General features: G+C 37.6%; 1 protein-coding gene across 1 annotated transcript in view; it reads left to right on the top strand.

The window, feature by feature from the left end:
* LOC308687468 (shisa family member 6) overlaps window positions 1-24,401 on the top strand; it is a gene marked incomplete at its 5' end in the record, with an annotated part of 97,930 nt that overhangs the window by 63,492 nt on the left and 10,037 nt on the right. The window contains one exon of the mRNA XM_081360039.1: window positions 22,880-22,942. Within this exon, the coding sequence (XP_081216165.1) occupies window positions 22,880-22,942 (63 nt within the window). The remainder of the gene's footprint in view (window positions 1-22,879; window positions 22,943-24,401) is intronic.

Here is a 24,401-nt window from a genome sequence, read left to right as displayed (position 1 = left end):
GTAGCCCTTGTCTGTAGAAATGCACTGGGGTCGATCTCAGAGAGCCAATGTTATTGATCGGTAATATTGCAGAGATTCCTCTTTTGCGAATATCAAGGTTACGTTCTGAGTCTTGGCACCTTAAACGCCTTCAGGAGTAAAACCTGCTCAAATCCTGCCTTTCAGCCATAAGAACGGATTCGTTTAAGAGATTTGAATAAGTTCTGTTAGGGAAAGATTATGGCATGTCTAATATATTCACTTTCATATCTTCCAAATGCAAAACTGGAAAAGCAGCCTTGTTTTAAAGTACAAAGAAATTCGGACTTTGTTCTTATGAATGCAATACGTTTTCTCTGCAATGCTGCACTTTTCCTTGTGTAGTGCTGTGATAGTACACATTAATATGATGAGAGGCACAATTCTCTTATTTGTGATCTACCATGTTTATTGCTTGCCTTTCTAATGGCAACAATGTACCAATGCTGAAAGTAGAGCGCATTAACTAAAGTACACAGTGGTTTACAGTGCCGTGTCTCCACCAGGACCACCTTCGGTTAATTGCAAACCCCTAGAAGATGATCATGAATCACTGTCTAGTGTTTGTGTGGACGATGCATCTTTGGAAATCGCTCCATTCTCACTCGAGCAACAATTATCTGCATTTAAAATCCAATTTAGCAGGGTGAACTGTGCCGACTCAGGCCCCTGGGGGCGGCGGGGGTCTTTTGCACCCCTCTCAGCGGGACGTTAAATGTGACGTGACGGTCAGGAGTGGGAGGAGAGGTTTACTGCATTGCTTGACTGCAATTAGAGATGCCCATTTGCGATCGGGCCGGGAGTTTAACTGTAAACCAACACGGATCCATTCACCAAAGCTTGTGTGTGCTTAAATTAAACATGCAAGTCATACGCGCATATGAAAACTTTATACTCTGTGAAGAATATGTGAGTGATGTTTGCCCATTCATGATGGTAGGATGTTGTCAGGTTGCCAAGGTGTTGCTATGCGGTTGCTAAGGTGTGATATGATATTCTGGTCTTTGGATGTGGTTCTGGTCTGTCCTTCAAATGTCACTGTCGTACTTTAACCAGCTTTTTATGTCAAATTCTCACATTTCAAGCTATTACTATATTTTTATTAAGCATTTGATGTATTTTCTGACATTAAAACATATTCCTAAAAAAGTTACTAAAATATATTTAATGATGTTCTCCGGTTGCCAAGGTGTTTCTATGCGGTTGCTAAGGTGTCTCTGTGGTATTCTACTCTTTAGTTATTATTCAAATCCATCCTTCAAATATTTAAAAATAATTTGCCATCCTTCAAATATATGTATTTTTTTGACATGTATAAAATAGATGGCAAAAAAACTTTAATAGGATGTTGTTAGGTTGCCAATGTGTTGCTGTGTGGTTGCTAAGGCGTCTCTAAGGCATGGTATTTAGTTATGATTCAAATCCATCCTTCAAATATATAGAATTTTTGACATATATATGACATTTATAAATAGAGATTGCAAAAAAAAAAAAAAAATCGAATGTTGTTAGGTTTCCAAGGTGTTGCTATGCGGTTGCTAAGGTGTCTCTATGTTATTCTGGTCTTTATTTATGATTCAAATCTATCCTTCATATATATGCAAGTTTTGATATCCTTCATATAAATTTTTGACACGTATAAAAATGCATTAATAATAAGTTACTAGGTGTCAGTTTGCCAAGGTGTTGCTATGGGCTTTTCAAGTACCCATAAACACTCGTGGGAGCTGTGTGTGCATATAAAATGTAGTGCCCTTGAAAAAGACACTTGCACTCCCTGTTAGTCATGAAAACATGAAAAATAGCTCCTGTCACTGGACAATCAAAGCTGATTTTATTGCGATGCAATTTATTAGACCACAAACGAGAGTTGATGTGCATGTTTTCCTCCCGTTAGTGTCCTTCTCGATTTCATCATCATCTAAACACAACCTCAAAGAGTCTAAGAAGCCTAAAGCAGCGTCACGCACTTCAATAGCCGTCAAATCTCCGCATCTAGAAACGAAGAGCGTATTATATCATATATAGAGCAGCTGTGGCTCACGCTGAATCTCACATTCACCCTCTTCAACTTTCAGAGAGATTACAGGCGATAAATGCTTGATTTACATCCCATCTTCTCCAGCGAAAGCTCAAGGTCTCAAGTAATGAGGTTGTTATCGTGTCGCCTGTGTTTCTGGTGTTAGAAAGGCTGCAGTCTAACAGCCTGAAGCATTTAAGTGAAGGAGAAAAGCTTTGCTCCGGGAGGTCGTGCCATCACACTTGTGTGTTCATTAGGATGTGTGCTAACATGCGGCGAGCTGATTTTAATCACACAATATCGTCCGTTCAGTAATGACAGGGTTTCACCAAAGGAATTTGATTGTGGGAAGTGATGTTTATGACTTTGTCAAGCTGAACATAAAACACAAAGCACTTCTCATGAATGAAGAGTCAGTCTTGTCGTTAATGTTTCTCTCCGGCAGGTGTGTGAATTTATTCTGTGTCGTATGCTCTCATTTGGAAGTAAATCATCACTCGGTTGTGTTTAACTGGAACGCGCTGCTATCCGATGCCACCTGCGCATGCTAACCTGTGCAGTTATGCAGGTGTACTTACCCTTCAGACGTGTGTAAAGTTGCCCCAGTATCTGCGTTTCGGGATTCTAGTTCAGAGCCTCTGCATTGCAGATTATTCTGACCCGTATAGATGTGTGTGTGTGTGGTGTATTTCAACTTTTACTGCTCAGAGATTTTCTTTCACAGCTCAGGAGACTTGAGGGAGTTCTTGGTTATACTGTGTTTAAATAACATAAATAATCCTTATTAAAGAATTGCAGACATCTTTTTATTGAAAAGTGAAAAGGCACTAGAATGTGATTTTTGGAAGATACCTTTGATACATTTTTAATGAACTGTTATATTCTATAGGCAACAATATTTATGTTTAATTTATTTATATATAGAATATAATTTGCATTTAGAATTTATTTATATTTAGATCTATATCTAGATAGATAGATAGATAGATAGATAGATAGATAGATAGATAGATAGATAGATAGATAGATAGATAGATAGATAGATAGATCTGTCTACATTACTGTAATAAAATTGTCTAATTTGTGTCTATTTCTACTTCTCTACATTTATTTATTTATGAAATGTATATAAGGAAGGAAGGAAGGAAGGAAGGGAGGAAGGAAGGAAGGAAGGAAGGAAGGAAAGGAAGGAAGGAAGGAAGGAAGGAAGGAAGGAAGGAAGGAGGGAAGGAGGGAAGGAGGGAGGGAGGGAAGGAGGGAGGGAGGGAAGGAAGGAAGGAAGGAAGGAAGGAAGGAAGGAAGGAAGGAAGGAAGGAAGGAAGGAAGGGAGGGAGGGAAGGAGGGAAGGAAGGAAGGAAGGAAGGAAGGAAGGAAGGAAGGAAGGAAGGAAGGAAATGGAGGGAAGAAAATGGAGGGAGGAAGGAAAGGAAGGAAGGAAGGAAAGGGAGGGAGGAAGGAAAGGAAGGAAGGAAGGAAGGAAGGAAGGAAGGAAGGAAGGAAGGAGGGAAGGAGGGAGGGAGGGAAGGAAGGAAGGAAGGAAGGAAGGAAGGAAGGAAGGAAGGAAGGAAGGAAGGAAGGGAGGGAGGGAAGGAGGGAAGGAAGGAAGGAAGGAAGGAAGGAAGGAAGGAAGGAAGGAAATGGAGGGAAGAAAATGGAGGGAGGAAGGAAAGGAAGGAAGGAAGGAAAGGGAGGGAGGAAGGAAAGGAAGGAAGGAAGGAAGGAAGGAAGGAAGGAAGGAAGGAAGGAAGGAAGGAAGGAAGGAAGGAAGGAAGGAAGGAAGGAAGGAAGGAAGGAAGGAAGGAACGAACGAACGAACAAGAGAGAGAGACCATTTCTGGCAGTAATGTTGGCCGCATAGTTCAGATCTCAGAAGAACTTGTTTGGTTGATATGAGGAAAGACTTTTGATTACAGATTCCACCATCTTGGCAAATACAGTGTAAGATCTCATCTGAATCTCTAGTAGAGAGAAATATTGGATTACTGGTGTCTTCTTCTCGGTAGACATCTCCATTTTCCTTCCATTTAATCTTATTGGTGTCTGAGAAGCAGTTGAATTATTAAAGAGATCTCATTTGTGATTTTTCTGCTCCAGTGGAGTGTTTTAAACGGGTCCTTTGCTGTCGTTCCACGTTTGAACGTGTCTTGGAGATTGCAGAAGTTCAGCTTTGCCTCTGAGATGTTTGTTTCTGAGAAGCACAGATAAAACGTATTACCATTCACCACACGACGTCCCTCCTGAGCCCAGACTGAATTCCCGGGCTTTATCAGGGACACGCGTTTCAGAGCGCTGCTCTTGTGTGCTCTGGCCCTGATATCTGTGTGTCGTGAGTCGTGGCCTGAGCTTCACGCTGAGTCCAGTGAAGGTGTTTGAGTCCTGGTCGAATGAACTGCATATCACACAGAGAGAGCGAGGCGTTCATCGATTCATCTCAGATCTGGGTTCTCGCTCGCTCTGTAGACGGCTTGTGTCGTGCAAACATGGGTTTCTTTCCTCTGTTTTGAAATAAAAGAGTTAGTATGATGATCTGCATGAAGTTTGGATGGGCAAAAGTGTCGATTTTAGTGTGAATTTGTAGCCGTCACAGAGTATTATCACTATTCCTGTAAATTGAAAACATAAATTATTTGTTGTAAATATATTGTAATTAAAAAAAAACTTGTAAAAGAAACTTATAAATGTATTTTTCTGAGACTATTTGAAATATTTGACCCTAACCCTAATTAACTCTTTCCCCGCCAGCATTTCCTTTAATTGTCTGCCACCACCCGCGTTTTTGATAATAAAACCCCAGAATATTTATCAAAAAAAAAAGAAAATAGCATCTGCTTTTAAACAAACAAACAAACATTTTATTCTAGCTTCATGCAATTTTTTTTTTTTTTTTTTACCAGCACTTGAATGTTGGTAAGTTTCATAAAAAAGCAGCATTTTGAACACAAAGCTGAGAAAATTGATTTTTTTTTACCCCAAGACTAGAACGTGCAAGCAATGCTTTTATTGCTTGTTTCTGCTGCTTCTTCCCCTGTGTTTTGATCAGGATATTCAGTACACTTTCTGAAGATGTGTAATAGCGCCCCCTACCGTATTACAGTGAAAACACAAAAAGCCGGAAATGTCCATTAACGGCGGGGAAAGAGTTAAATATATTGCTAAAGAAAAATGTTACTAAGAAACAAAATATTTGTTGTAAATATACATTATTTTTTCATTAACATGTTTAATGAAAAATATATATATAAAAAAAATTATGAGACATATTTTACAGTCAAATATATTGCTAAACAAAAATGTTACTGAAATATTTAGAATTTTTTTGTGATGTTGCGAGTCAAAATGTTGAGTGTTAAGACCCGTTCACACCAAGAACTTTATAGATAACTATAACTATAACTGTCGCTTTAAATGCTTGAGCTCTTCAGAGTCAGGTGGATTCTGATTGGCTGTCAATGTTTTTATTGTTCATCAGCCGAAAAAAAAATAGTTGTGATAGTCTGTGTCAATGTAGTTGTAGTGTTGACTTCCCATTTCTAACATTAGAACTATTATTAAAACTGTTATAGTTATCGTCTTTGGAGTGAACGGACTTTAAGTATAAATCTGAGTAAGTAAAAAATATTGTTGTTGAGTGCTGCATGTTGCTGATGTGTTCTGGCCGATTGATAGGCAGCTGTCAGGTAATCGTTATGTGTGGTTACTATGGTGTTGCCAAGTGGTGGCTGATGTGTATTCAGATGTTTCCAACTTTTAAAGGTGTAGTTTAACCAAAAATTTTTATTCGGGGTGAACTTTATCTTTAAGATATTCTGGATGGACATTGATGGGCAGTTGTTAGAATGTTCTGATAGGTGGTTACTAAGGTGTTGCTAGGGTGGTTGCTATGGCATTTCTAGGGTGTTGCTAGGGTGATCCGATTGGTCATTTTTTGGGTAGCATCATAAATCCACTTTTGATTACTTTCTTTCCAAACATTAGCATCGTCCTCCTCTCCGCTTCCTAAACCTGCGTGTATCTGTGTCACGCGTCATCGCTTTCAGAGCGTTTCTCATTTTCTGGCTCTTTGACTCCTGTCGCGTCTCTGTATCATGAGCTCGAGTGGACGATCAGTAAATGGAGATTGACTTTCTGAATTAAACGTCTCTCACAGACACTCTGCTCACGTCACTCCCTTTTATCATGAGAACCCAAAACCTTCTTCTGGATCTTTTGAAATAAAAGAGTTTATTGTTATATGGAGGCATATAGTAAAAGTATTGGCTAATATTAGAACCAAACCACAGGGAAAGAAATAAAAGATTTATGATATGAGTCCTTTAATGTGATTTTATGGAAAATATCTTTCAAATGTGTTTTTTTTTTTAAATACCAAGGAGTTTTCCTACTTATTGTTTTTTTTGGGGGGGATTTATTGTTCATTTATGACAGCGTCAGGCAGGGCATTTTTATCTTTTGCATTACTCTGCCTGTAGAATATATGAGTGTTAGATTTCCAAACATTCCCTTTGCAAAAGTTGTGCTGATCAAGATTGAGTGATATTTTTGTATGAGCCGGAGTCATGTGACGCACTCAGAGATCTGATCTCACCGCCATCGAGTCCGTATGGGATTGCATGAAGAGACAGAAGCAATAAGACTAAATCATAAATGCATTGAAGAAACACCTGCAAACCTCTATAAAAACGAGGCACAGGCTGTTTTAAAGGTAAACCAAATATTGATTTGATTTTCCAGATCTATGCTTATTTTATGTTCAGCTTTCTTTAGTGTGTAATGTTGCTGTTTGAGCATGAAAAATGTTTGCAAAGTTACAAAACGGGATTTATTCTCTATATCCGTGTCACTGTTTCTGAACTCCCTGAAACGCCTCCATTGTAGTCTTGAGTTTTCTTCCTGGAAAAAACACGTCACAATATTCCTCATTTAAATAATTCATACACAGAATAAAGGGGCGGGGCCTGGTTGAGTTAGTTATTAGTGTGTTGAAACTTATGGTAATTAGGGGTGTAACATTTCTCAAACATGTTTGAAACAGTTGACCAATCACAACACACTGGTCCAGCCAACCAATCAGAGCACATTGTGCTTTTCAGAAGGAGGGGCTTCATAGAGACAGGAACTAAACAGAGCGTTACCGACAGACTGGGAAGAGAGGAGCTGCAAAATAATGTGTTTTTGAACATTCAAAATTGAGACTTTGTAAAAGGGCATAATAGGGCATAATATGTAAAAGTTTCAAGCATCTTGGAGCAGAAGTTAAAAGAAACGTTTTTGTGACGCTTCTAAGACGTCCACTGCCATACAGCTGCATTTTATTCAAATACATTTTGTATTGAGGTGGCTTAACAGGTGTTTCACATCACAGCTGGTATATTTGCACAGCTGGAACGCTGGCTTGATCAATCAGCTTGTGGAACTAGAATTATTTGTTTTATCATTATTGATGATTATGCATAATTATTGGCTTTTCAGCACCACATGCAATCATGAATGTGTTCATTCCCACATCAAAGCCCTTGCTGGAGTGTGTGAGGCACCTTAAATCAAACGCTGGTGTTTGTTTGTGTATCCGAGCGTCCGCTGGGGGCTAATTAAGCGTTTAGCGCCTGATTACGGTTTTATGCAGTTAAACGCTGTTCGTCTGCACACAAACTGACACGTTTCACACACATCTGTTTTAGCACAGACAGCAGCTGTCATTGTTTGCTTGAGCATCATGATTTGTTTTTATTTTGGCAAACAGTTGTCTGAATGACTGATGTCATTGTTTATTTTTTTCATAAATTCCATTTCCTCGTTTTAATTTTTCTGGATTCTGTTTTTTTTTTTTTTTTTTTGGTATACCGTTTTAATGGTTACATAACATTTTAGTCTATGTAGATGTGTAATGAAATCTTGAAACTAATACAATTTAAAAATAATTTTATTTTTTATATGTATTTATTCTTTTATTTTTTTTCCCCAAATTCCAATTTTTACTATTTTATTTCTTCAGAAATCTTGTTTTTCAGTTTAAAATTTTCCTGCATTCCGTTTTAATGCTTTGATTACTTTTAGTCTAATCAATTATGTCTAATCAGTTAAATTCATAAAACCTTATGAATTGTTTTACTTTTGAGAAATTCTGTAATTTTAATTATTTAATTATATTTTAACAATCAAAAACCATGCATAATTAATTAAACTCATACATTTTTAACCATTTAATTAATAATTCATGGCTTTTGATTATTAAAATATTTAGTTAATTAAATTCATACATTTTTATCCATTTAATTAATTATTAATTGTTTTACATTATTGGACCCTATATGGGTGCCCATCATTAGAACATTTATTATCAAAAACGTTGGCATTCGAACAAAGACATAACATTAACAATTAAATTAATCATTTATAATATAATCAAATGACAATTCCTTTGCAAGCAGAGTGCTGCACAACATTAATTAAAACACAAAAGAAAAATTGTGTGATATTCCTTAAAAAATAAGTATCATTTTTATAATAATATTATAAAAATGTATTATTATAAACAAAGCACACTGCTTGTTAACCGCATTAAGCCGCTGCGCCCCTCGCCTCTCCACAGTTGCAAGGTGCCAATTATTTCCCTCAATATGCTAATAAAGGTGCTTTAGTGGCACATTCTCAGACTAAAGTCTTTGTCTGCTGTCACCAGGCTTTAATTAATGCCTGCTATCACCAGTGCTGGAGTGCTTGTGTGTGTGTGTTTGGGAAGCGCTAAGAGTCTCTCATCTCTATGGGCGTCTGCGCTGATACGGGCAGATAATCAATAAGACTCCCGGTCCATCACGGCGTGTGTTTGAGAGGCTGGGGAAACACACACACACGCTCTGGGGAGCCTGATAGTGCCGCATAAATCAAACGCCTCGTAATAAATGCCCGGAGACGCTCGCCGGACGCTTCTGCCAGTCACAGATTTCACAAATGTTCCCATGCCAGAGTTAATTGGCTCCATTCCTCCATGTGTGTGTGTGTGGAGACACTTGATTAGGTCTCGCCGAATAAATCGCCGGACCCATAACCTGCTTGTTTAAAAACCTGTTTTTGGAAAGGCATGTAACGGGAAGGTCATGCAGGAATGTGAGGGGCTTTTAAAAAAGCTTTTACGTTTGGCAAGCTATTGGGAAGTGCTTTTAGAAGAATTTCCCAAGCAATCAATTACAGCTGATGTTCATAAACGTAATGCTGCTTTACATTCAAGGTCAGAGAGATCTTTCCACCGAAATTACCCGGAATAATTTGTCCCAGGAACTTTTTTCCCCACAGACCTGTTGTTTTTTGCGTTTCCATCGCGGTCTAAAGTATCATGCTTTTACTTCTTTTACTAATGTATGTTTTATAGATTACGGATTGTATTCGGCTGCAACTTCACACATTTTTGTACAAATATTTTAGATTTTTAGACAAAAACAAAGAGAGATTTTTTTTTTTTTTTACTTTAACTAAATTTTTGTCTTGTCTTTTTCGCCAACGTTGATATGGTCACAGTTATTATTTAATGACGTTGGTGTCGTCTTGTCATCGTCTCATCTAAGTCATGGAAAAAAGGTTGTTAACAAACATTTCACCATAGATTTTTGTGAACGAAATGCACAATCACATGAGATCAACCAATAGCAAGTGTTGTCCAGGACGTCAGACATTGGACGGCAGTTTAACTGTCTTGTCCAACATTCACATGTGTTGTTTTGATCAATAATCGTTGATTTGTCAGGAGGTAAGCTTGTGTGTGTCCATCTCTTGAGGCAAGACGTCAAATGATGTCGGAGTGATGTAATCGAACATAATTTGAGTGATCTATACTAGTATGGATCTATTGAGTCTCCAATGCGATGTGACCTGTATTGAAGACAGTGTTGTGAGAGATTTATAGCTATTCTGTGGTTGAAAGATTTTTAGAAACAGTGGCTTTTAAAGAGGCACGTATATCAATGCTATAAGTGCATTTTCCTTTGATTTGAAAGGCTTTATTGAAGTAAAATCAAATAAATGCAGAACAAAAGATTTCAATTTCAAATAAAAGCTGTTCTTTTGAACTTTTTTTCATCAAAGAATCCTGAAAAATGTGTCACACAAAGATATGAAGACATTTCAACACTGATAATAATCAGAAGTGTTTCTTGAGCATCAAATCCTCATGTTAGAATGATTTATGAAGGGTCATGTGACACTGAAGACTGGAGTAATGATGCTGAAAATTCAGCTTTGAACAGAGGAATAAATTACATTTTAATATATATTCACATAGAAAACACTTATGTTACACTGTAATACTTTTTCACAATTTTACAGTTTTTTCTGTATTTTTTATCAAATAAATGCAGCCTTGGTGAGAAAAAGAGACTTCATTCAAAAACATTAAGCAGCAAATATTTGACCCGAGAGTGTCGGGATTGACCAATCAGAATGAAGTATTCCTGAGAGCTGTGTAATACAACCCAGACATGTTCTTGACAGGTTTTGTGTGATTATCGCAGGATAAACAACTGCCGTATGTAAGCATGGAAATTATGCATTCAAGCCTAGTCAGTGAAATGTCAGTACACAGTCAAAGGCAATCCATAATTACCAAGTCATTTACAGATCTGTGGTGCAATTTTCCAGTTTGCGGCGTCTTCACAAAGCCTGACATTTCTCTCTCATTAGATTGTTTTATATTTCGGGCCTGTTCTCCGCAGCCTCGTGCCACAAACACGAGCCTAATTGGGAGGAAACATGCAAAGCAATTAATCAAACAAAAATTAGGGCCAATCAGAATTCAGGAAAATAATCCACTTTGCATTTATATATTTTCGTGCCATTACACGCCTCCAGCCAAACATGAAGCTTGTTGTGTCAGTGTGGAAAGTTTTGATTAAGCCGCACAGAATTAAAGTAGTTTATCATTCCCTGCTGCTCGAGAGTTTCATTCACTCGCTTTGCAATCTTTTGACCATTTTTTCCAGATTCAGGGGTTGGGAGGACGAGATTGAGTTTACGGCTCTGCGTGCCGTGCGTTTTAAGAGACCCTCGGCTTGAATGAGAGAGATCTGACATAGACAGTAATAGAAATCGCTCGAGTTCACTTGTGAAATGTGAAACACTAGCTGAGGTTTATGTTAGGCCTCATAAAAAGTGCATGAAAATCATATCACACTTTTCTGAGTTTCCTTTTTTTTTGCTGTGTTTTGCACAACACGATCTCAGCTCTCCTCAAGCTCCTTCAGGACGTCACGTCGGCTCACGCTGCACCCCGGCGGTCGGAGGAATCACTGCGTAGAGATAAAGACAGTTTTGAATGATGTTACTTCTTTCAAATTGAGGAAGACATCAATTAAATCTGTGCTTATCTCTACAAGCAAGCAAATGAGACCCGGATCCCAGCCGCATCACGCCAAGACCTGCCAATGACGGATAACACGGCTGGATCGGGGCTTAGTCCCGCTTCACAGCCCAACACTCCTGTCTGATTGCTTTATTCTGTCCTCACTGTGGAATATAAATGATGTTATTATCTACATGTTCATAACATGCATGTTTAGGCCTGTATTTATGTACTTGGGCTACCTAGCGTTCAAAAGTTTGGGGTGGGTAAGATTTTTTTAATACTTTTATTCAGCAAGGATGCAATAAATTGTTCAAAAGTGACAGTAAAGACATTTATAATGTAAAAGAAATCAAACAGATACTGTTTTAGAACTTTCTATTTTTAAAAATATATAATAATAATAAAAAACGTTATTTATATAGCAGTTTTCAGGCATAAAATGCAGTTCAAAGTGCTTTTCATAAAAATAATATAGTCAAATATCAACAGTGACATCACATTCAGTAAAAACATACATCAAACGAGAAAAACGTAACTGCAACACAGGATAAAATACTAAAACAGCTGAAGGACAAACATAAAAGTAAAATTAGTACTTCTAATAGGAAATACTAAACCATATAAGAGACAAGTTATAAGCGCAGTTCAGAGTAACTCAGAGTAAAAAAGATATGTTTTTAACTTTCTTTTAAAAATACTAAGTGTTCTGGCTTCCCTAATACCTGATGGAAGTGCGTTTCATATTGCATTATGATTTGAAAAGGCCACATCACAGATTTTTTTTCGTCTATGGCTGGGAACCTCCAATAAACCTGCATTAGACGATCATAAGGTTCTTGATGGGATATAATTAACGAGAGAACTGGCTATACAGCACAACCTCTGCTGGGCTTTTTTTACAATGAAGTCAATGGGATCGTTCCACTTTAGATCCTGAGAGATGATGGTTCCCAGAAACCTGAATGACTCCACTGCAGCCTCAGTGCTGTCCATGATGGGGAGTGTAGGTAATTGCTGGGATGTTCCTCCTAAAGTCCACCATCATCTCCACTGTTTTGAGCGTGTTCAGCTCCAGGTTGTTACCAGACAGCCAGTTGTTCGACCTCTCGTCTGTATGCAGACTCGTCACCATCGTGGACGGGGCTGATGACTGTGGTGTCCTGCAAACTTCACTGAGGGGTCTTTAAAGGTGCACTCATTTGTGTACAGGGAGAAGAGCAGTAGGGAGAGGACACAACCCTGAGGAGCTCCAGCGCTGATAGTGAGAGTTTTTCCAGTCTCTCTAGCTTCTGCCTATCTGCCAGAAAGCTGGTGATCCACTGACAGATTGGGGTTGGCATGAGAGCTGCGTCAGTTTGGCTGTGAGAAGATCAGGTATTGAAGGCCAAATTAAAGTCCACAAATTAGATCCTTGCACAAGTCCCAGGTCTGTCGAGATGTTTCAGGATGTAGATTGTTTCATTCCCATGTAGATTGCATCATCCACAGACCTGTTTCAGAGCTCTGTATGCGAACTCCAGCAAGGTTCCAGTGATGTTCTTCAGGTAGACCAACACCAGTCTCTCAAATTACTTCATGACCACAGAAGTGACAGAGACAGGTCTGTAGTCCCTCTAGTCCAATGATTTTTGGTTTCTTGGGTACAGGGATGATGGTGGAGCGTGTGAAGTGATGTAGTGATCCAGTGATCTTTTGAAGATTGGGGCCAGTTGGTCAGCGCAGGCTTTTAAGCAGGCAGATGAAACACCGTCTGGGCCTACAGCTTTCCTAGTCCTCTGTTTTTTTAAAGACCCGGCTCACGTCCTCCACACTGACCTTAAGTTCAGGTTGAATAGCAGGAGGGGGAGGAGGGGGGTTGCAGAAGGTGTTAGTGTATAGCCATGTTTCCACCACAGGAACTTTTCCCAGGAACTAGGGACTTTGAGGTGGGACTCGGTGTGTTTCGACCGCAGGAACCAGGGTCTAAATGAAGTCCCGGGTTAAAATTTCCCCCCCAGAAAGTCCCTGCTTGAGAGGTACTACTTTTTAAAAGTTCAGGAACTTTCAGGGGTGGGACTTGAGCACTGAACATGCTGATTGGTTGAGTTCATGCTGCATTTTGATTGGTTGACTCCACGCAGAATTTCATTTCAACCACCATTTTAAAAAATCTGTTGCGGTGCGTGCAGTCCTACGTCACCGGACTAATTTGCCTAATCTTCAGGGTACTTTAGACCGCGGTGAAAACGCAGAAAGCAACAGGTCTGGGGTAAAAAAAAAGTTCCTCAGACATATTGTTCCGGGTAATTTCGGTGGAAATGCGGCTTTTGTGTGAAGTGCAGGTAAGAGCGAGTGTAGAGTGAGACTCTGGGCTTTTCAAACCTGCAGTAAAACACATTCAGATCCTCGGCCAGTTGTTGTTTCTCCACAGATCGTGGGGGTGGTGTCTTGTACTTGGCAATGTTCCTCAAGCCGCCGAATTGCTGGATGAAAACTGTTTTTTTCAGCTTCTCCGAGTAGCTTCTTTAGCCACTCTGATCTCCTTTGTTAGTCTGTTCATGGCCTGGTTTTACAAGATGACAAAGCTGTCTGAGTTTTTGCTGTAAACCATGGTTTATCATTATTGAATGATAAAAATGTCCAAGTAGGAATGCACATATCCTCACAGAAACTGATGTGTGATGTTATGTGATGTGAGCTCATCCAGATCGGAGGCAGCAGCATCTAGAGTTATACAGGCGCGCCGAGGGAAAAACCACAGAAAAGACTGACCATCATGGGAGAATCTCAGAGTATCCACTGTACGTCGACTGACAGCACTGTACTCTTCCTTTTGAGTCTAAGCTGAACTCAAATGACACTGAGAATCGGGTAAGAGAGAAACATAAACCACTTAATTGGGGAAATTGAAAGATGCAAAATATGATACACCAGTGTTTTGAGCACAAAGTTTATTCTATGTATCATCTTTTTACTACTTTAATTAATTTTACTCTAATTCATTCCTTTATAACTGTTTTAATTTCCCTTGCTTTTATTTTGTGCTTATTTTCTGTGCAAAGCACTTTGAATTGCCACAGTGTGACGTTTTAATTCCTTTCTATGTAAAGCATTTTGAATAACTGCTTTAATTTGCCTTGCTTTTATTTTGTGATTATTTGTATTCCTTTCAATGTCGAGCACTTTGAATTGCCATATAAATAAACTTGCCTTGCCTTGCCTAAAAACACTCTAATCAGTGCAATTGAAGCAGGCTTGTACATCCTGCTCTGCTTCATTAGTCCATCTTTTAACAGTCCTTATTAGCTTATCAAATCGGTATAAGATGAACCAGACAGTGGTCAGAGAGCCCCGGGACAGAGTGATATGCATCCTTTATTGTGGTGTAACAGTGTGTTACTGTCTCTTGTGGGACATGTAACTATACTGGGACATGTTACTGCCTGTATTTTGGCAGTTCACGGTAGAGATTTGCTTAGTTAAAGTGATAGTTCACCCCATGATTTACTCACCCTCAAACAAGAAAAATATTCATATTTAAAACTTTATGAACTAAAATAACTAGCTTCCGACAGACGGCCAGAAGAAACTTCTTCAAAAATCTTACTGACCCAAAACTTTTGAATGGTACTGTATCTTGTATTTCTGTGTGTGTATATATAAATTCATCTAGAATAAACAACAAAAAAAGCATATGCAAACTATTTCTATAACTATTTTGGAAGCTTGTTTCCGCCACAAAAAAAAAAAAAGATAATTGCGACTTTTTATCTCACAATTGCGAGTTTACATCTCGCAATTCTGACTTTATTTCTCAGAATTGCGAGATATAAAGTCAGAATTGCGTGAAATAAAGTCGCAATTGCGTGTTTTAAAGTCAGAATTGCGAGATATAAAGTCAGAATTGCGAAAGTCAGAATTGCGAGATATAAAGTCAGAATTGCGTGAAATAAAGTCACAATTGCGTGTTATAAAGTCAGAATTCTGACTTTTTTTCTCGCAATTGCGACTTTATATCACGCAATTCTGACTTTATATCTCAGAATTCTGACTTTATATCACGCAATTGGGAGATATAAAGTCAGAATTGCATAATATAAAGTCGCAATTGCGTGTTATAAAGTCAGAATTGTAAGATATAAACTATTCTAAGGTAAAAAAAAAAAAAGTAGAATTAGATTTTATATCTCACAATTCTGAGAAAAGATGTCAGAATTGCGTGATATAAACTCGCAATTATGTGTTATAAAGTCAGAATTCTGAGATATAAAGTCAGAATTGCGTGATATAAAGTCGCAATTGCGAGAAAAAAAGTCAGAATTCTGACTTTATAAGACGCAATTGCGACTTTATATCTCAGAATTCTGACTTTATTTCTCAGAATTCTGACTTTATTTCACGCAATTCTGACTTTATATCTCGCAATTCTGAGAAATAAAGTCAGAATTGCGAGATGTAAACTCGCAATTGTGAGATAAAAAGTCGCAATTATCTTTTAAAATGTTTTATTCAGTGGCGGAAACAAGCTTCCATAGTAATCTGACAGGAAAAACAGGAAAGAAGATTTTATCCTGCAGGAATTGATTGGATTGTCAGAAGTGGGCATTACATACAGGTTAGGGTATAATAAAAAAGATGATGTTGTAAATAAAAGTTGTTTCAGAAGATACAGAGCTCGTTATATTGGTTTCATGAAAGTCTACCATGATGAATGTTTTCGTCTGTAATACTGTGCGCTGATGAATTGTGCATGATGTGACCAGGAATGTGCGTTTAGAAAGTAAGTAAATAGGGTCAATTTTGGTTTGGTGTTGACACTAAAGCAAGTTGATTCCTCCATCTGTTCCGGACAGAAACTAGAGCTCTTCTGAAAGGCCGGATGGCGGGATGGAGGCAAAGCCACACAGAGCAGTTTGATCCCCATTGCCAGCTGAGAGCTGTGAAATGGCTGGTTCCCCCTGCAGACCGCCAATGTAGGGCACTTACATTTAGAAAGCGGCCTGGATGTGAGCGCTCGCTCTTAAAGCAACAGACAGATGCTGTTCCTGTGCCAAAGTGATGCTGAAAGCTGCTGTAAAGGCCATGAATATGAAATCTAACCTGTTCAGGAGTGCAACATTTTGACTCATTGAGCAAACGGATGACTTACTTTGAAGGAGGGGCCGAGCTGTATATAGAGAGCAGAATATCATAGCGACTCAAGGGGGTAGGATGCTTTTCACGAAAAAACACCCTTGCAATCACATAAAACACTCAAGACCGTGTTAGAAATAGCTTTGGAACAGCCTGGAAACTGCCCTTTTTTTTCTTTCTGTTTTTTTTTTTTTCTTTTTTCTTTTTCATAAAGTCAAACACATATGCTCAAACATATGGGTGAAGCTTGTGAAAAACATGTCTATTTTTCACCCCAGAATCATATAGATAAATATAGAAAAATGTTTTGCATGAAGAGGATGGGGTTGGGGGATGGGGGGAATGCTAAGAGCATTAGGTATTTTGCATAGTGACCAGGTTAATTTTAGTGTCATTGCCCCTGTTTACACCTGGTATTAAGGTGTGTTTTGGTCGATCGGATCACAAGTAGACGAGGGAGACTCATACACGTTTACACCTGGTGTTTTAATGCGTCTCTTTTGTCCTCTTTCAACCACTTCTATACTGATTTCTTCGAGGGGAGGTTCTATGAGTGGGTGAATGTATGCATTTTTCAGATGTTTTGTCTAATGGACAAAATAATTGCTCACGCAATTTACAAATGAGAGCAGCAGTTTAAGTTTCAGCTCTGAAAGCCACGAACCCAGCTGAACGCAATGAGTGTGTGTTAGAAATCAGGAATGGAGAGAGAACATTGTGATTGGTATGTTTTTCAGCTCAAACCAAACTTGGGTCCTCAGCCGACAGTTTAAATCCCGTCTGGATAGTGCTCTTCCCATAATGTTTACACATCAGGTCAGTAGGCGGAGAGAAGTCGGTCTTTCGAAAGGCATTCGATCACATGAGCGTTTACACTACGAAAGCAATCCGGTCGAATGTGTTTTCAACTTCCTCTGGAAGTGGTTAAAAGTGGACAAGCTCAAAACGTTTTAGACCTCGTTTACACCTGTAAACTCGTCATTACAACTTATAAACTGGTCATTTTCCGAGTGCTTCGACTTGTACCACCTGACAACAGCAGATTAATTTTGTAGAACGTCACAAGTAGAACGTCACAGGTTGTGATTAAGAAATTATAGTAATTACGACATGGTGTGAATGCAGCATAGTAGTTTTTGTTAATATTTTAAATTAGAATTTATTTTTATATTTTCTGTTTTTATTTTATTTTAGTTTGAGTTTTAGTAATTTTGTTGTGTTTTTGTTATTTGTTTTTGCATAGTTTTAATAAGTTTTTGTATTTATTTGAGTTATTTTTGTTTTTCAACTTGAAAAACAAAGAAATGCTGCTTTGCAACTAGCTGAAAATGTAGTTTTTATATTTTATTATTTATATATATTTTTTTCAGTTAATGTTTGTTTTATTTAAAAATGTTTTCATGATTTAATTTTTAGTTACTTAAAATAACCCTGATTTATTGACTTGTATTTATTTATTAATTTAATTTAATTTAGTTATTTAGCTTTATTAAGGTGAAAATTTATGAAAAAGCCTAATGATCCTATGTTTTTTACGTTTTATTTTTATTATCTAAATTTGTATTTAGTTATTTATTTGTTTGTTTATTTATTTATTTATATTTAGCTTTATTCTGGTGAAAAACTTATGAAAAAGCTTTATGGTCCTAAAAACAATTATATTTTTTCTCTATCCTAAATATTATTTATTTATTTATTTGGTTGGTTGGTTTTCTTTTTAGCGAATAGAGTGAAATGTGTGATGCATAATTATTCAGGCATTATAGCAAAAATAAATCATTTGTTCATGATAGCTAAATAATATCAAGTTTCCATAGTTCTATTACAGTACGATGGAGAAATCACTATTTCAGAATCTTGTCTGAGAGCCGTTTAGTCACATTTTCAGCTGTGTGTTTTATTGAAATGCATAAATTCCCCATGCAGAAAGGAGGATGATGTTAATCAGGTCAGCTGGAGTGTGTTGTTCAGTGTCCGCTCGGAGATCTCTCAGCGTTTGATTAACATCCACAAGTGTTTGCCACACACAGGACACTTCAGAAAGAGCTTTGTTCAAGCCTTGGGGAATTTTGTCACTGTCGGTTGAATAACTCTGCCTTTTTAGGTGCGGATTCATTTAGCTAGACTGAATTCAGTGAATGATTCACACAATTAATGGAATACCATATACAAAACAGCATTGTGTATTTTATTTAAGGAATAGGTTCACCCTCATATCTTCCCAAACTCGTACTTTCACAAAATGAGATGCTGTTCTTTCCCAAAAGCCGCCAAACTCCAAAAAGCATCATAAGAGAGAGACTTTCAGTGAATAACAATTTAAATTTGGGTCTGTTTCTCATCAAGCTATCAAATGATTTCAGAAGACTTGCAATATTAGTGTACAAATGTGGACTACTATTATGGTGCTTTTTCTTAACTATAATCAACAAGGCATTGAAACAGATCATTTTAATTTCTCGGCGTGATCGTATAATGAGGACACACACCCATGTGTGTCGCATTACTGACTTGGAGGGCGAGGGTTGTGACCCTGTTTTTAGGAGAAATAACTTCCAGCGCTTGAGGGGCTGTTTGACATTTGGTTTTGACATCAGGGCTGGGAATCTTCATCAAAAAATGTTAATTCAGAGAATGCACCACTTGAAAGCAACTTAAAGAGCCAGTGCGTGTCTCGTCGAAGAGCACCATTCTTTAATGGATGTCTGGTGGAGGGCAGATTAATTAAAAGTGTGACAGTAATTGATTAATGTTTATATGTTTCGGTGGGCACTACAGCATTGGTCTAGGATACAGCATCATACAAAATGAGTTGTTTTCCCTTGTTCACTGATGTATTAGTGAGCCATGATACATTTATTAAGCAACCAAAAGTAGGGAAAAAACTGAGACAACATTTGAGATTGAACTTTTTATTGTTTTATTTTGTTTGTTTTTTTTACAAAGGTAAACAGACCTACCATAAGTTGCAAGGTTGTTAAGTGATGATATAACCTTTTTCTTATTTGTTCTTAAAAATTGAGTTTAACTGGCAAATTCCCCATTAAACACTACTCTACCCATGAGGGTTGGATTGAAAAATGATCTCCCTTTCAATTCAATACTGTAAATTAGAAGTAAATCTGTCTGTCTGTCTGTCTGTCTGTCTGTAATAAAGAAACTTATAAAGATCACCATAAAGTCCCCAGTTGATTAATTACGGTAACACTTTTCAATAAGGTTCATATTGTATTAACTAACATGAACTAACAATGAGAAATACATTTGTTACAGTATTTATTAATTTTTGTTAATGTTAGTTAATACAAATCAAGTTAGCTCATGTTGCATTAACTAATGTTAACAAATACAACCTTTGATTTTGACAGTAAATGTTGAAATTAATTTTAACTAAGATTAATTAATGCTGTAGAAGTATTGTTCATTCTTAGTTCATGTTAACTAAGGTAGTTAACTAATGTTAACTAATGAACCTTATTGTAAAGTGTTACCACAGTATCAAAACCGGTTTTCTAAAATTGTATGTTTAAAGCTGCAGTCCGTAACGTTTTTTTTTTCATGGACATCATGAAAAACCGTGTTTCAAACCGTGTTTTTGTCTTATCCTGAATCACTACGGTAGACCTATAATAGTGTTTATATTGGGACTATTTTAGACTTGTACGGGTCGGCACCACTGAGGAATAGCCCAGTACCTGCGTGACTCGACATATACATAAACACAGAGAAGTAGATCCGGCTACAGTGTTCTTCCACAAGACGCATGCAGTTACAAAAGTTACGAAAGTTGCTCTAGTTTTGCGCCAAAAGTTATAGACTGCAGCTTAAATAAGCAAATTAGACATTACCTATTTAAATATGCATACCTGCTTTTTTTCCCCCAACAACCTTCTTTTTGCCTCAAAAAGTTTAAGTTTTTTTCTTGGAGCTGGTTGGTTTAGTGTTTTTGAAATCGCTGTGGAAAAAATCTGTGGAAAAAAATACTTCAGTGGACAGTCCCTGTAGTGCTTCATTTGATGTGTATTATCCAGTAACCCTGAAAGGCATTGCAGATATTGGCACAGATTGCATGTAGGGACTGCTGTGGTCTGACAGCATGGGTTTTTGTCCTGTCAACGTCGAGCTGAAGTTGTTTTGGATCACCATTTGAAGCTAATTGATCCCGTCTCATCTTTCGTGCATTCGGAAAGCTTGACTTTTTGTTGTTTCAGCAATGTTCCATCCAGAGATATTTTTTTCTTTCAAACGCTCTCCTGACTTTTTCTTTATCATTCCGGATGAAAAGCAGTTTTCGGTTGGTGTAGTGAGGCTGCAAAGTGTGTGTGTGTGTGTGTGTGTGTGTGTACGTGTGAAGCAAAAGAAAGCTGTTTCCCGTCTGAAAGCACCAAACAAGTTCATTTACGCAGCGGAGTGAAGACGGGATAATTGGTCCCTTGATCAAAGCGGGATGTTTGAGTGGGACAGCAGCTAGCGGTCCTGCCGCTTTAGCATGCAGCGCTACATTGTGTAATTGGACTGTGTTTTCTGCTGCGGAAATGCACCTAATCACCTGCGCTTGTCTGTTCTGCTTTCACCCTCGAATCCACAAACCAGAAGAGACCGAAACAAGCTCTGTGATGTTTGAAAGCAGCACACTGATTACACCAAACACAACCTGTTTTTCCTCTCTGTGTTTTGAGTTGCATAGCCGGGACATCCAGAGAGAAGAGTAAATCTTTGTTTTAGAGTGATTTTCAGTGAGTCTTCTCATTAATGTCACGTTGTTGTTGTTGTTTACAAGCTTTTTTCACTCGAACTGCTCTGAGAGGATTTGTGTAACCAGATAATCTGCCATTGCTGATTTGCTTCAGCATTGTAGGAAAATTAAACCCGGTCAAAGTCACTGATGTTAATCACATATAAACAAGCTGGGTTTTTATCGGAGATCTCGTTGGCTAATGAGATATAATTGTCGAAACTGTGTAAACCTTTTATTTGCCTACTGAGCATTACATAAAACCATTTTATGAGTCCTCAAAAATGAGCAAGTGTGATTCCAAACCTCAGAACATTAAAACGCTCAGAGATTTACCTGTTATGGTAATAAGTATGTCAATTGACCCTTCGCAAAACACAAAGAGCAAAGAGGACACTGACAACACGCCAACAGACAAGACAGAGCAGGTTACTTTTGGTATAAAACAAAGTCTCAGCCATCAAATGTTGTCATTTTTTAAGAAATGCAGCAATACATCCTGTCTGTGTCTCTTTAATGTTCAGATCGCTGTTACTCCTCAGCACTTATATCTCTTCCTCTTTACTACTAGTTATAGCACAAAAATGAACATGAATGAACATCAGAAGGTATGTTGTTTCGACCGCAGAAAGACATCAAGACACATTACACACCATTTTTCAAGTTCAAGTCCTCCGACGTTAATCTACTAACTCTCCTGTCTGGTTTATTTGTCTGACAAAATGGCGGATTCAGCATTATGATTGGTCAGATCGCCTGTCAATCAAACTCCTGGCAAAAGGTCAATTGTTTTCGCTCAAAGTATTGACATTTGTAACTCTTCCTGCAGCATATACACTATACCGGTGAAAAGTTTGTAATTGTTTCCACAAACATAAGTAGCAGCACAATTGTTTTCAACACTGACAATAATCATAAAAGTTTCTTGAGCATCAAATCATCATATTAGAATGCTTCCTAAAGAATCATGTGACACTGAAGACTGGAGTAATGATGCTGAAAATTCAGCTTTGTTCACATGAATAAATTCCATTTTAACATATATTACAATAAAAAGCTGTTATTTTGAATTGTAATAATATTTCGGAATTTTCATGTTTTTACTGTATTTTTGATCAAATAAATGCAGGCTTGGTGAGCAGAAGAGACTTTGTTCAAAAACATTAATGTATTTTTAAAACCATTTATGTGGTAAACATCACTCGCTTCTTCAGAAAATGTAGAAATCATGGTTCTTTTCATGCAGTCCTTCTATCAACTACGCATCCCTGAGATCATTTAGTTTAATTTCAGTTTCAAGAGTAAACGCTGACGTCTAGCAGAAATGGAGCAAAATTGGTTTTATTATTTTTTGTTTATTTGAGGCTTAAAAGCTGCAGTTCTTACAGTTTAGTTTTTTGATGCCATCCTGTTTTCCTCTCTAAAACTTTTCTCTACGTGTTCTTGATAAGCCTTGAGGGATTTCTGCTCTTCTTCTGAGTCCTGTACAGATGTTTTCCGCTGTAAACAAAGACATATTGTCTTCCAGAAGCATCTGCCGAATGGATAAAGTGTCAGGAATGCTGTGTTTTCTGTGTCGAAATGGCACAGGCTCCGTCACACAGATTAATTCATATGGAATACATTAAACCACACCAGTTTTTCCCTCGTTTTCTTTTAACAGATAACCATCCACACGTCTACACCAGCCATCTGGATCTCACTGGGTCACACACACCTAAAATCGGTGAGTCGTTTAACACCTTTGTTTCCAGGTAATTCATTCATTCATTTTGTCCGGAGTTGTGAAACGACGCTCAGAGTTTAATTGATTTATGACGACATCAGTGTCTTCCACATCCAGATGGTTTGAAGTGTGAAAAACATGGTGGATAATATCTGTGTGGTGTAGATTTTGAGAAATTAATGGAGCTAGATTTTATCTCCAGAAAAGATTTTCATAATTAGCCTCATCAAATGAGCACTGATAATCTCCATTACTCAAGATGCTTAACTCCCCGGCAGTCCTCAAGATCAGAGACGGTTTTCACCAAAAAATTGATTGGGGAAAAAAGCAGGGCTTTGACAAAAAAAAATAAAAAAATAAAAGGTCTCTTGACAGGAAATTAAAAGCTTAGCCTGTAAATGGCCCCGCTAGCGGGGAGGTTTCTGTAACAAAACAGTATGCTAATCGGATCTGCACAGTTTGCCGACGTTATTGAAAAGCCACAATTGTAATTATTCTGACTATATCTTGCATTCCCAAATTTGATTTTGTGTGAAAAAGCTTTTCAGACTGCAAAGCACACATCTCTCGTTTTGGAGCGGCGATACCATTAGCTTTTATACGCAATTAAATTAACCTTTTGTGCTAAAGCTATCATTGAAAACGAACTGGTCTGGAGGGAGTTAATATCAGCTCACTCCAATAATAATGAAGGGTCATTCTGTCTCAAATCAACCTGACGTCCACAGCTCAAAATTTTGATTTTAATCTCTTTTTTTTTTTTTCTGGTGAAAGAAGAACATAAATGGAGAAGAAGGACAGAATATTAAATGTCATAGCTGAATATTTACCAAGTAATCCACCATTCTGTTGAGAGTGTCGAAATTACCATTTTCACCTTAGATTTGGAGCCAGATTAAAGGGGGGTAAAAAAGACTTTAGATAGATGGCAGCATCATTATTTTATTATTACTCAGAGATTGGTAGGTCTGTCAGTAAAATCTGTTGACTTTAGCAATCTTTGTTGGATTATATGCCAACGTTGAGAGTTCAAAAATGGGGAGAAGCATTTTTTCCCCCAAAGTTTGCATGTCTGTAACTCAAGAAATATTAATAATTGTTTTTCACAAACTTTTCTTTTGGTGTCTTCATTTGTAAGGCCCCCATATGAGGATTTCAGTGTGGCTCCATGAATAAATTATACACATTTTCAGTGGTCAAAAACCAAATGTGGGTCACTTTGCAAACAGCTGATACTTTTTCATTTAAAGAGGAATGTCTGAAGAACAAATAGTGTTGAAACTAGAAATCTATCTTGTTTTCCTCTATCAAAACAATTGAATAGAAAATTCCTCTCTGAGTGCCAAACATATTATTTTTCCAAAGTTTCCACATGCACCTGTAACTCTAGACATATTAAATATTTCACAATATCCTTTTAGATGTTGGTTCTTAACGAGCTTTTGATTTGTAATCTTCA

Source organism: Scardinius erythrophthalmus (genome assembly GCF_964197995.2).
Source record: "Scardinius erythrophthalmus genome assembly, chromosome: 1".
NCBI lineage: Eukaryota > Metazoa > Chordata > Actinopteri > Cypriniformes > Leuciscidae > Scardinius > Scardinius erythrophthalmus.
This window is presented reverse-complemented; position numbering and strand designations above follow the sequence as displayed.